The sequence below is a fragment of the Lagopus muta genome, chromosome 1, assembly GCF_023343835.1.
Source record: "Lagopus muta isolate bLagMut1 chromosome 1, bLagMut1 primary, whole genome shotgun sequence".
NCBI lineage: Eukaryota > Metazoa > Chordata > Aves > Galliformes > Phasianidae > Lagopus > Lagopus muta.
Window position 1 is genome coordinate 83,317,876 of NC_064433.1, and position 14,670 is coordinate 83,332,545.

The following is a 14,670-nucleotide window of genomic DNA, read 5'->3' on the forward strand; positions in this document are numbered from 1 at the left end:
CACTCCATTTGAAATTTCACAGACAAATGTATTTATGTCAACTGAAAGTGGAGTTGCAAGCATAAAAAATGGATTTTTTTGTAATCTTGGAACATTGTCCCAAATACCTTCATCAAAATGGAAAGCATGTCTGCATATTCTTCACTGATCACAGGACTGTGCTCAATCAATGTACCAAAACGGGTAACGTTATTTGCCATCTCTTGAGTCAGCACTGCACTGTGCCCTATGTCCTGCTTCCAGCCCAGACGGTGCTGCTTGCACAGTGCTGTGTGGTTGCTGTGAATGATGGTTGCACAGTCAGGGCTGGGCTGCTTAGTGGGGCAGAGTCATTGCCATGATGATGTGGGGACAAGGGGAGGCCACAGGGTGGGATGGGCTGGGCAGTGGATGGCCAGGCTGTGGGTAGGACATACGTGCCATAACTATTAGCAGACTAATTGTGGAGCGTATGCATATTTTAGTCTGTATTTAAATAAAGCTAATTTTGTGGTTATGAATAGGAAATCTCAATATCTCATTGATAAAAACAGGATTTAGACTATGTCTTAGCTTAAAACAGAAGGAAAGGCAAATCCTGTTTTTATCAGAAACTGTTAAGAAAATGTATGACATTGTCCTTTGTAAGCTCTTGTTTTGTAAGTTCTCATCAAGTATTAAACATACAGTAGCACTGTACCTCCATGTGGCTGACAAGCAGAGCTAATAAGCAAAGGACTAGCAGAACCTGGCCACGCTAGTTTTGTGGCTAGGTATTCATATTGCATAGGCCTGCAGTTATGCCTTTCTCCTTCACCATTTTCTCCCTTTCTCTTTCAACTCAACAACAGACAGCCAGAGTTTTAGCTAGCTTTAGGAGAATACTAACAGGGTCATGAGATATGATAAAACCTAGTAATATGTTTCTATTCTACAGAGGAAAAAGCATCTTCCTTACTCTGCTTCAAGAAGAGGTTGTCAGTCAATATAGAAATAGAAGTCAACCAAACCTTTAACCATTTTTGGCACACACATCCTTCTTCAGTACAGGAAGTCTAAAGGTTATGATTCTAGCAACATACTAGACAAAAGAAGAAAAGCAAGAAAGAATGCATACAATTTATGTTTATGTAAATGCCACTTACATATACTCTAGTAATGAAAGAGGACACTAAGGTGAAAGTAGTTTAACATTATGATATTTATATTTTAGTAGGCAGATGCATGTAAGAATAGGACAAGCAAATATATTTTTTAGTAATTAAACTATCATCTGGAGAAAAAAACATTTGCTGTATTAAACAAGTTATAGGGGAAATCAGAACCTTTCTACAGATTTGTCATAAACCTAAAATTGTACTTACATATGACCTAACAGATTTTAAGCTGACTCATGAGACTTATCATTTCTAAAGAATGGTACCTGACTAATTCTGAGGTGACTATGACAGAAAGGCGTAACAGAAAGCATTACTTCTGTTCCCTTTTTCTTTCCAGTCTTGAAGTATGCAAACTCATTTTGGGAAACTACCCAACACAATAGGTCACCTGGGAAATGCATAGTTGAAAGACCATTAAACTGATATTCCTATAGGATGTACATGAAAGTGTACACCATTATGCACGCACAAGATTGTCTTTTCTGGTACACATTGCAAACATTATCCAAACAAAACCCCAACCACCTCAGCTCCAACATATAGTCTGTTTGAATGCAGAGGTTTGCTTAGTCATTTTTAGATGAGGTCATCTATACTGATGACATGACTCAGAGTTCTGAGGCACTTGGCCTTGTTAAGCTGGCAGAGGAAACACTTTGTTCTCCAGTTTTCAGAGGCATTCATAGAGCTCACATGCAGAAGCCATCCTGACAGAAAAGGCTTTTTTTCAGTTCCTTTTCTGGTTTTAAAACATGCACCTCACATTTTCTTGAAATGACATTTAGCAGAAAAAAAACCTCATCATTTAAAACACCTTCAGTGTAACAATGTATCAAAGAATGCTAAATAACTGAATTAAGACAACAAGCATTTGTAGGGCTGGTGTATAATTTATGTATCAGAAAACTGTGAATAATTAGCACTTTATCTGTTGATTTCTCAAACAAACTAATAGTAATGATCTGACTAAAAACTTAAAGGTGGTTTTCATTAGGACCATTTCTTACATTGTGGTACATGTTCAGGAACTGGCCTTCATGTTTTGTTGGCAGAGGTCACAGAATTCCAGCACTAAGCAAGGGAACAAGAAACACAGAAAGGTCCAGTCTGGGGAAGACTTTGGCATAGGTCTGAATAATCAAGCACAAATTAGGTCTTCTAACTCTTTGCATTTAGAATAGAATAGTGTAGTACAGTTGGAAGAGACCTTCAGAGATCATCCAGTCCAACTTCATGGCTAACCAAAAGTTAAAGCACGTCACTGAGTTCACTACCCAAATGTTCCTTGAATGCTGACAAATATGGGCATCAACCACCTCACAAGAAAGCTTCTTTCAGTGTTGGGCCACTCTCGTAGTAAAGAAATTTTTTCCTAAAGTCCAGTCTGAGCCTCCTCCAGTGCAGCTTTGGGCTCTTCCTTTGTGTTCCATCAGCACTTCACCTAATTCTTCAAGAGTTTATTTATACATATAGATACACTGCTGATTTTTTGGGTTATTTGGTTTCTCCTTCAACAGGACCAAAAAATGTAAAAGTCCCATCCCCTTCGCAGTTGTTCATGCCATTTTGCTACCTATGCCTTGGGATTTTGCCTTCTCTCAATCTCAAAAGCACCTCACAGAGGAAGTGTGCTATGAATGTCATAACACGTAAGGAACTAATCTGAAAGAATGACAGATAATCTTTCTTTCACCTCCGAGTGTTTGTCTACATAAATGTTTACTGTGAACAACACCCATCACATATTAACTTATTAAGGAAAATATCCCAGTGTGGATAGTTGAAATAAAACAGAACTGTCCCAAATATGACATCATTTTGAGTGGCTTCACAGCACTGTAACTGTCAAGGAAACAGTGAAAGATTAGAAACCTGACCCCTTGGATGTGTCAGCTGAAGACATAGGCATATGAGCAGTTATAAGGCTGGTCAGTATAAAAAGATCTAACATTTCAAAAATGATTCAGCCCTGACAACTTGTGGAAAAGGCAATTCATGGACACATAGGAAAAAATAAAAATATAATTTAAAAAAATATTGAAGGCAATCCTGACTGTGCAGCTACTTGTCTTGCATAAGAAAATCTTACTTGTCTACATAATACAGAGGAGCCATCACAGTGGCCTGGCTGTCGCCCTTCCAATGGCCAAAGCGATAACTTCCAGAGAGGTCACGTCCAGGGTTTTTCCATACAAACATTTAGGTTATTTAAGCACACAGCTCATGGATCATGAAAAGACAAAGACAAAGACAAAAGTCATTGTACATGACTCCATCCAAAAGTCATCACTTAAAGCCCAAAAGAAGTCAGTGTCATAGAAAGAAAATCAAACAAAAAACAAAGAGAATGTTTCTATGCAAATGTGAAACAGAACACAAGAACAAGACACAATATTAGAGTCAACACAAGTTGCTATACCAGCTGAATAAAGATCCTCTGCGATCTTAGCCTCATAAGCAAGAGGGATAGAGGTACTGGGCACATTTTACACCTTTGTAGCTGCATGCATGGAGCAAAGATGGGTAGGACTTACATATGCCTTATGTGGACTGCTGCCCGTCACAGCATGAAAGCACGTATGAGCACTGTGTACACACAGTGTGAATGACCATGTCCACAAAGACTCAGAAAATAAAGACACCTCTGAGACATTAGACTTCTCTCTTGCACAAAGCTTCCCCATTGCTATCTGTGCTGCAATCATGTCTGACAGATACAATCAAGGTCTTTGCCACAGTGCTGGATTTATTTTGCATGAATGCAGATATAAAAGTTGCTTACTTCCTTTGTAATAACAGTTTCAAAGAAAAGTCATGACCAGATGGTCAAATAAAAGGTGATAATAGCCCTGAAGTGTTCAGGCATATTTTTACAAAATGGGGGAAAAGGACACTGGTGAGAGGTGCATATAAAACCACCTATCTTCTGAATCACTAGTTTTTGTGTGTGTGGCAAATACCTGTTCAGCTTGTCTGTTTCTCAAGCTTTGTCCTCCCACCCCTGGCAAATTTTGTTTAAAAAAACAAAAAAACAAAAAACAAAAAAAAAACAACAACCCATCAACTTTAAAAAAAAGAAACCTCTTTTTAAAATTATTTTTTATTTTTATTTTTAATGTCCCAACCTGCAAAACTTGCTAAAAACAAGAACAGTGAAAATGTGGAGATCATTTTTTCTGACTTCCAATCTGAACCTCCCTTGCTGCAATTTGAGGCTATATAAGAAACAAAACTACTTTACTTACTTACTTACTTATTATTAAAGCATAATATTTATTTATTTATTAAGTTCCATATTCTTCAGTTCTTAGTGTTAGGGATGTCCTACTGAAGTTCAATATTTTAGCATAAACAAAGCTGTGAAAACATAGCTGGATCATGGCCGTCATGAAGATCGATAATCCCTGTATTTACCCACAGATACAAGCCATATTCCAAGAGCAGTTTCAAAGAGCAAAGTACTTAATTCCCACCTAGATCAGACAAAATTAATTTCCTTTGTAAGAAGATATCAGCATTGCATTCTGGAATAGTAGGCCTAAAGAGTTACTAATCTTGTCTGAATCAGAAGAGATCCAATAGATATAACCATGACCCCCCACAAAGGCATCATTGCTCTTATACATCCATTTTGTATTTGTCTGACATGCTGTGTTTTAGGTCATTTTATGATGCTGCACTACCTGTAGAGTAACTCATTTTAAGATGGCATAAAGAGAGAAAAAGAACTAAGAAATATCCTGGACTGGATCTAAATACTGTACAAATCTTGAAGACTGAGAATAAGCTTTCTTTGCCTCTTATATTATTGTCAGCAAATCCACGATGCTAACTGTAGCAACTCAGCCATATTAAAAATATTCTTTTAATATTCGTTGAATTCTTGTAGTGGTTCCATGATGGAACAAGCAGGAGAACTGTAAGATAATCTCACATTTTTTAGATGTCCAATAAGAGGATTAAAAATGTATTCAATTAAGGAAAAAAGATAAATATATTTCCTGCACTTCTCATGACAGTAGACAATACCTTAGGAAAAAGGGATATCTCTTCCTCCAGTACAGGAAAATGAGATCAGTTTGCATCCCTGCTACCTATCAAGACAGTTGAAATCAATGGCTTTCTCAGAAAAGACTGCCAGTAGAGAATCAGATCCAAGTGACATAAGCAAAGACAAAGTAGGTTACAAACCTGGAAAAGTGGCAACTATACAGAGATTCTGATAGAAAGAACAGAGACATAAGAGGCAGGAAACAACTGAATGAATCTACCAACAAATGTTTAAGCAATGAACAAAGAGTTGAATACATATGAATAAGATATTGATCTGATAAAATCAATGTGCTGGAGCATGCTCTGCTTGCAGTATCTCTCTCATCGAATAAGATAAGTCCCAGTGGGAAACATGTTGATAGAGCAGACTGTAATAGCCCACTGGCTCCACAGTCCACAGCAGATGACAACTTTATGGATAAGCAAAGGCAGGGCCTCACTCCAGAATGTAATATTACTGACATTTCCCTGTGAAGCACAGACAAGAACTCCAAGGCCATATGTAACATCCTTGGACACCTTTTCATACCTCTTTCTCTTTCCTTGTCTCCTCCAGGAATTAACAGAGTGTCAGCACACCTGGGTCACAGCACTGTGATGACCTGCCGTAACGAAACAAATATAACTATGGTAACATGGAAAACAAGCCCCAAGACTGGACGTCAATGCACCTTGTCATACCTGATTGATAGTAACAAGACAGAAAAAATCAACTGCAGTGACAGAATAAACTGGAGATCCAGACCAGACTGGGATCATGCACTTGAGATACAGCAAGTAGAAATGGCTGATGAGGGAAATTACACCTGCGAAGTGGTAAATGCAGATGGGAATTTCCATGGCCTGTATCACCTGACTGTGCTAGGTAAGGGTCTCCTTCCTCATTTCCCTGTTCTCCAGAGGACCGTGTCCAGGCCTGGGAAAACAAAGCTCCTCTCCTTGTGCATGGGAGGAAGTTTAGGGTAAGAAGAGGAGCTTTCTCATGGCTAGAAAGGGTCACGCATTTCATGTAGAGTAACTGTTTGTTCCCTTTTCTTATTTGCCAAAATTCTTCTTTCTTCTTCCTATAGAGTTACAAGTAACAGGTGTGAAGCAATTTTCAAGACACAGAAGGATTTTGCATGGGTAACATGCTATTTTGTAGTAACTCAGTAATACATTAATTTTTCTAAAGCATATAAGATAAACAACTATGAGTACCAAGATATTCTATCAAACACATTATGTTAGTACTCAGATAGGAAGAACAGCATAATTTCCTCCTCAGTTGGCATTCCAATCCATCTTAAGCTATGACTTTGATGTCTCTTGGGACAAAAGACAAATTCAGCCCTGTATTCTGGGGTATTCCCTACCCCCAGTGTCCAGGAACACCTCCTCTCAGGGCACGTGGCTATAGTAACTCACTTGAATGTAAAAGAATTGTCTAGAATGAAAAAAAGATATACTATGTTTGTCTCTTGTGGCTTTGGAACACATTGCTGTGCTGAGATGGCACTTCCAATTCCCCTCTTCTCACTATGATCCCTTTGGATAGTCGATAAAACCTCCTATCCCAATGCAGCAACCCACATGCATCTCCCCCCTTCCTGGTACTCTGCAGTTTACCCGAGAATGGCTCTGTACTGCGATGACCACGGGAACCCTGTGTGCGAGGCAGAGACAGAGAAGCCGGCTGCTGAGATCTCGTGGGTCCCACAGAGCAACTCCACACCCAGAGCAGACAGTCACAGTAACGGGACAGTGACAGTTCTCAGCAGGTTTGCAGCACGTAGCAGCGATGGGAAGAATGCTACCTGCATCGTGTCCCACACAACTCTGAACGAGACCAAGTCCATAGACTGCTCCTCACGTAAGCTTCCCTTTGTGTGCTCAGTGTTCAAAGTCCCATTTAACCCTCTCTTCACATTCTTGCTCTACAGCTAAAGAAACCTACAATCAAATTCTATATAGATGAGTGCCATCCCATACCACTTTTGCTCATAAACTTTGACAGTTTGTTTGCATTCCAGACACTATTTCCAAGTGGTTTCTTCCCTAAGACGGAAGTACATTGATGCATTAGTGTTATTTGGGTATTTGGAAAGCTGTAGGAAGCAGCATCAGAGTAGACATGCTCTTATTGTTAAAATGCAAATGATCTCCTGTTCGGATCATGGTAAGAGAGAGAAAGAGACCCAACTACCATATATCTAGCAGAAACAAACAAATCATTTTGAGTTGTGAATATCTGACACAGTAAGATTGGTTTCTGCATTTTGGTTTGAATTTTTTTTTCTTTAATTGGATAACTACATGTGAATTGCAATATGGAGATATGCAGAGTCCTTGTGAGAGGATCATCCACAACTTAGTGCATAAATGTCATGAGTTGTCCACTGTGGAATTTGGGCCATCTGCTTTTGTTTCTGACACAAACCATGTTTTCATTTCTCAGATAGCTTTCATTAATGACTTTCCTTTTTGCCAAAGAGGATTATATTTTACAAGCATGCTGAAAATGTATATATTAAAGCAGCTTTAAACTTACACTGAAATATTAAAGAAACAGAGAAGAAGACATAACTAAGACTAACTCATTGCATTTAGCACACAGATATCTTATCCTGTGCATAGCCATCGTTCTCAGTTTCCTGATCATCATCATTTTTGCGGCTGTCATTTACTGTTTAAAGCTCCATGGTTACAGGTATGTACAAGATGGGGCTAAGGAAAACTCATCTGGTGTTAGCAGAAAGCTTTAAATACTGTTTGTATCTTGAAGTCAAATGATTCTGTCTCGCTGTGCTGCTCATGGTAACCACTATGGGTGAATTAACTATATCAAATATTTTGACTTTCTACTGCAGTAATTGTGCATTGCACATATCTTCACTGAATAATGCCACTGAGTCAAACATAGATGGTTAGATGTTGGCAAGCAATACTCATTATACTGCGTGCTGCAGTGAATGGAAACTTCATTCTGTCAGGAGACTGGCAGAGTAAATCCAGTCTTCAGGTACTGTGAGAGCCTGTCAGTGTCTCTCTTGTTCAGATCGGAGGATTAATTTCTCTTCCACTAAGCTTTATCAAGTGCCAGAGGATTCATCAGTGCTATCCTGCCATATCAACTGATGGGGCAGCAGGTTTTATACGTATTTTGAACAAGATCTCTGGGTGAAGCTGAATTCTACACCCTTTAGGATTTGGAGTGGAGAAGAAAGCAGTCCCATGGAAAAAGAATATAAAAATAATTTGTGCAGATAAAGGCTAATTAGCACTTGACTGAACACTCCTGATAAATTCTCTCTGTCTCCTATTCCTAAACTGGATTTTGTTCCAACTTTCTCCCAGAGATGAATAATTAGTTCAGTACAAATTCACTAAGGACAAATTGTGCATCCTTCCAGAGGATGACATTTGTTTTAATGCTTATTTTCTTTTTCACAGATTCTGTCGCAAAACCAAACCTCCTGATATTGTTCCTACATATCCCTTGCAGGTAAGGAGATTAGGCCATCACTAAATCAGGGATTTTCTAATAGCCCTGAAAACATGGTGAAGTAAGAGAAACCATAAGATTTTTGTTTTTTTTATTATTATTATTTTTTTTCAGTTGGCAATATTATGTCATATACTTTTGAATGTAGCTGTATCTCAGTATTGTCACCACCATAATTCTGTCTTGGAGCAAATATTAGCAGCATGTTTCAACAGCAAAAACTCAATAACTGCCATCTTTTATTATTGTAAGGAGCGAGTCCCACAGCATCTTCCCGGCCATATGAGATACACTGGTCACAGCTGTTGTACTAACAATACCCAGAAAGGGGGGCAATTTTGTGGATTGGGGAATACTAAGAAAGATTGTAAATAAAATGATTAAACAACAAGACAAACACAGGAAAGCATGCACAGAAACTGTGAGACATATATATTGTGCTTCTCCCTGTACCTACAGTAGATTCAAGGCTCAAATTCTCACATTTTTAAAGTACTTCAGCTTAGATTTCTGAAATGACTTAGCCAATTCTAGCTATTTTTGTTCTTTATCTTCTGCTGCCCTGCCTCTTAATTGTTGCTAACAGACACAGTTTCATAAATGTAAAATAATCAGTTATATACCAGTCTTCGTGTTGGCACACTTTCATTAGTGTAGACCCTACAAAGTTATCCCAGAATCATAGAACAGGTTGGGTTGGAAGGGCCCTTCAAGATCATCTAGTTCCAACCCCCTGCTATAGGCAGGAACACCTCCCACTAGACGAGGTTGCCCAAAGCCCCATCCAGCCTGGCCTTCAACACCTCCAAGGTGAGGGGTGTCCACCCTACCTAAGCAACTTGTTCCAGTATCTCACAACCCTCACAGTAAAGAATTTCTTCTTAACATCTACTCTAAATCTATCCTCTTCCAGTTTAAAGCCATTTATCCTTGTTATGTCACTAAAAACCCATATAAAACATCCCTCTACAGTTTTCCTGCATGCCCCCTTCAGGTACTGGAAGGCCACTTTATGGTCTATCCGGAGTTCTCCCTTCTCCATGCTGATGAGCCCCAGCTCTCTCAGCCTCTCCTCATTAGGGGAGGTTCTCAAGCCCTCTGATCATCTTCATGGCCCACCTCTCAACCGTCTCCAAAAGCTTGATGTCCTTCTTGTGTTGGGGAGCCCAGAACTGGGCATATGACTCCAGGTGGGGTCTCATGAGAGCAGAGCAGAAAGGCAGAATCACCTCCCTCGACCTGCAGGTCACGCTTCTGTTGATGCAACCCAGGATATCCTGCCTTCATGACACCCCATCTGGAGTACTGTGTTATGGTCTGGGGCCTCCAGTACAGGAAAGATGTGGAGCCGTTGGAGAGGGTCCAGAAGAGGACCACTAAGGTGACTAGAGGGCTAAAGCACCTATCCTATAAAGATAGGTGAGATGGGAGGGAACTGGGCTTGTTCAGCCTTGTGAAGAGAAGGCTGCTGAGAGCCTAGAGGCAGTCTGGTCTAGTGGTTGGCAATCCTGCCTGTGGCAGGGGGTTGAAACTAGATGATCTTTGAAATCCTTTTCAACCCAGTCCATTCTATGATTTTATGATTCTATGAGACCTCACTGCAGCTTCTCAGTATTTAAAAGGTGATCATAAAAAGGAGGAGAATCAACATTTACTTGAGTAGACAGTGACAGGACAAGGGGGAATGATTTTAAGCTCAAGGAGGGAAGATTTAGATTGGAAGCTGGGGAAGTTCTTTACAGAGAGAGTGATGATGTGCTGGAGCAGGCGCCCAGAGAGACTGTGGATGCTCATCCCTGGAGGTGTTCAAGGTCAGGTTAGGTGGGCCCTGGGCAGCCTGGTCTAGAACCAGATCTGGAGGTTGGTGGCCCTGCCTGGGGTAGGGGGTAGGAACTTGATGAACCTGGGGGTCCCTTCCAACCCAAGCCATTCTATGATTCTATGATACAATTTGGCCTTCTGGGCTGCAAGTGCACACTGCTGGCTCATGTTGAGTCTTTCATCAACAAACATCCCCAAACCCTTCTCCTCAGGGTTGCTCTCAAGCCATTCTCCACTCAGCCTGTGTCTGTGCTTGGAATTGCCCTGACCCCGGTGCAGGAGCTTGCATTTGGCCTTGTCGAACTTCATACTTTCTTCATTCCAGATGAAAAGCTTGCAGTGACTTGTCAAAATAAACTACTTTCTGTATTCACAATTTTTGGTTTTGTTTTACTAGGATGACACAGTGGAGGTGGAACCTTATACTACTTATGTGCAGAAGGAAAATGCAATTTACAACTCAGTATCTGATCTGACATTGAGACAGAATCTTCCACAAGGACAGTTACCAGCAACATGAGTGATTCAGCAACACTGGAAAGGGGAGAGACGATTTCTATTACTAAGACAAGTCACAGAAAGAAATTTCTCAAAGCATTTTGCCAAAGTGGGAGGCGACATAGCTCACTAGGTCTCTTTAAAGATATATGTTAATCAATGAGTCTGCATAGTTCTTTTTTTTTTCCCTCTTTTTTGCCTTCCTCATTGGTAAAGGAAAGAGATGTCCTTTTTTTCCTAGGGAAAATCTCACTGACATCAAGACATAGTTTTTCCTGGAAAAAATACGCTATGATCGGTTTTCCCTTTGCTGTTCTTGCATTGGACATTCTAGTTTTGTTGGTCACTTCTAGGCATTACTTCGATACTCTTGACACTATGTTGCATACATTTGGGAGATGCGGAGAGTGTTTAAGTCAAACACCCTTCAGTTAGCAGCCACTTTTTCCTAATTGACAAATGACTAACATAATGGCTTTGATCATCACAGAACATTTTGCCTAGCAAAAGGTATCAGTAGGGAAGACCTTCAATCTCTCTGCTCTGAAAATGGAAATGAGTCATGAATGTACAAGTTCATTCACTAAAAAAAGAGACATCACTAGCATGCTGATTTAACTTGTTAGGTTTATGCTCAGTATTTCCACTAAACCTGTTCATTTGGTTAGTCAGATTATTGCTTTGATTACTTTTCTATAAGATTATCTGGAGATGGGGTCTTCTTAAATGTATTGGCATTAAAGTACTGTAAAAGAATTACATTACTCAAATCTGGTAAGCTATTTTTTAACAGAAATTAACTTCAAGTATTTCGCAATGAAAAGTTCAAATATATTATCTATAACTGTGCAATAATGTACTAAAAGGACAAAGCTCCTGATGATTGTGATATTTATTTTAAGTACAACTGGAGATATTTTACTCGTATGTCTAGCTCTTTCATTATTATTTTTTTTAATGTAACTGCAAGTCCCCTTTGTTGTATGTAAATTAGCTTGTATATTTTAAAGTGTCTCATGTTAAGGTGATTTATTCTCATCTTCCCAAAACATATTTTCAGAATAAGTAATATATATACATATATATCTAAACTAGCAGCTCTCAAGATTTTTTGACTGATGTCTTACTAACTAATGTATAAACTGGTTTACAGTAACAGTAAAGAGATCCATTTGTAAATTTCTGTTTACTGCCTTTTCTTTCAGTATTTGAAAAGACAGAATGAGTAGCTGGCCTGATGGTAGGATGAGAAGAACAGGATTTTTCCTTTAGATCACAGAATTCTCTTTCTCACATGTTGCTAGAGTTCTCTTTTGAGGTAGTCTCTTGAGGGCTATGCTTAGAAAACAGACTTCTACATTGACTGAAGTTCTTTGAATGCATTACTCATGTAAACTGATGTGATTATTGATTTTCACTCTATGAGCTGTGAAACAGCTGCTTTTGTCCAAGTGTTCATATGTATGCAAGTATTGCTTTTCTCCATTTCATTGTCATTTTGAAATGTGATGGATCAAAGATGCAAAATGAATTTAGCATACTGAAATATAAATCAGCTACAGACATGAAGGTCTAAATAAACTCTAATTTCCAGTGTCTTCCCAAAGGAGAGAACCAGTCAGTCATGGTCCTCTAAAATTTCCCTCTTTAAATAGGTGTAATGCTGTCTGAGTGACCTTTCTTTGCATTGCAAACAACCACCACTTCTCAGATTTTTTCCTACTGACTGGAAAGTCATTTATGTTGTTCAGTGTCCATAAAATGGGGTTCATTCTGTGGGGCAGCTGTTTTTCAAGGTAGATTCTTGCCAGTTTATATGCAATATATTAAATCTATCCAAGTACAGAACCTGCTAATCTGCTGTCCAGCTGCAGGGTTTTAAGATTCTTTACAGGTCCATTACACTGGACTAAACATGTATGATTCAGACCTAGATTTTGCTAAGTTGCTAGCTGATCAATTATCTCCTTTGTCCTCTACTTTGTTCCACCATCAGGCCATCAGGCCATGCGCTCTGAGGCAAGAGTCAGTAGGCTGTTGATTGTGGCATGAATGTTTTCTGACCTGAAGCCCAGTGCAGCCAAGGGCTAAAAGGCCCAATCAGTCAACACAATAAATAATCTTGCCCTTTCATGCAGACAGGAAGGCATTTTTTGTGCCTAACTGATGAGCATAGCCAAGGATACAGGCAGATCCTCTACAGTAAGTTGACAGAGAACAGGCTTTTGCCCATATTTTGTGACTGTGATAAATACATACAAGCATCTCAGGTACACATACGTATAAAATCATCTTTCTTTCAAGAAGCACTGAATCTTCCTTCCTCCATTCCTCATTCTCTATCAGGCTACTTGCTATTTCTCTTTGCAGTGTACTGCTATTGTGCTACAGTCATCCTCCATACCAAAATTTCTTTATCTATTACTGGTCAGAAAATCCTACCCTCTAAAACTTCCCAGCATGTTACAGAGTTGGAAGAAAGTTAGCAGCTTTTCAACTGCTTTCAGAAGTTTTGGTTTCCACCACATTTATCAAGGATCAATAACCTTGTGCTGCAACATTTACTTCTGCTTAATTTTATTTCCCACCTTAGCTGCTGTATTTACACACATACAGTGCAGTCTCTTGCTGGTTCACAACTGCCATTCCTGCTCTAATCAGGCAGTTAATAATCATGGTTATCTTATGACTATAAAGAACCCTGAACACTGAGCTTACATGCACTGAAAGTCAGCAGGCGCTGTGACGCTCACTGAAGAACAGCAGCTTCCTTCAGAATAAGGGCTTATTTTTTAAGATGAGACTGACAGTATGAAAAAATGGATGCACTATAAACCCTGCAACTGATGAAAGCTGCAAAACATCAGTTATTGGGACTCTCTAACCAGAAATTATTTCATGGGTGTGGAGTCAACCCCTCCACCACTCATTACAGCAATATATAAAATTTCATTAAAACACAACTTCTAGCAGAGTAGTCATTATATTACCACTTACCTGCTTCACACAGCTTTCCTAACGTGACCCATTAACTGTTCAGCACTCTGTCAGGTTTCAGGACTTACAGCTCCTCTCTCCTGCCAGTATCACCTCCTTGTACTTGTGCTTTACTATCCACAGTCTGGTTTTTAATCCTGATGTCCTTTCTGGGTTCCCTTGTTTGGTGTGTGACTGCCCTGCTGTTCTGCCCAGCTTACTGCCAGATACGAATTAAAATGACTTCAACATCTTCTGTTTTCATCATTCTGGAAGATAAATGTAAATTTTGACATTAGAGCTGGATGTCTTTCACATGAGCACTGACATGAGCACTTAACTGCAGATGTAGAAAGGACTTCTTTTTATATATAGAGAGAATGACTGCGTTTCTTTACACAAATCTAGGAAAATCTATTGGCGAGGAGCTGATAAATAAGTTTCAAGAAACATTAATTAAAAGAAATGCGAAAGTTCTGAAATCTTTACAAGCAGTGTAAGAAGCAATTCATATTCTATTGGTGGGGGAAGAGAAGTATGCAATGCAGTTAGTCATAGCTAGAAAGCAAAAACACAGTTCGAGAGGAGAAAACAAATTCACAGAAATTACTAAGCAGTAATTACGTTACATTACTGAGTATATTTCACTAGTCACTACATCAGAAAGGCTTCCATAGCCTGTTCTGTTCTCCCTGACAT

The 14,670-nt window shown here is 39.3% G+C and overlaps 1 protein-coding gene across 5 annotated transcripts in view; it reads left to right on the forward strand.

Moving 5' to 3' along the window:
- CD200R1 (CD200 receptor 1) overlaps positions 1-12,448 on the forward strand; it is a 49,918-nt gene extending 37,470 nt beyond the window's left edge. For 2 of the 5 annotated variants that reach the window (XM_048944931.1, XM_048944954.1), the window contains 4 exons: positions 6,796-7,044; positions 7,782-7,881; positions 8,625-8,676; positions 10,895-12,448. In XM_048944931.1, the coding sequence (XP_048800888.1) occupies positions 6,796-7,044; positions 7,782-7,881; positions 8,625-8,676; positions 10,895-11,017 (524 nt within the window). In that variant the 3' untranslated portion in view covers positions 11,018-12,448. Of the gene's footprint in view, positions 1-5,748; positions 6,058-6,795; positions 7,045-7,781; positions 7,882-8,624; positions 8,677-10,894 lie in introns of all 5 variants that reach the window. The other 3 variants (XM_048944948.1, XM_048944955.1, XM_048944939.1) reach the window with 3 other exon arrangements.
- The last annotated feature ends 2,222 nt before the right edge of the window (positions 12,449-14,670 follow it).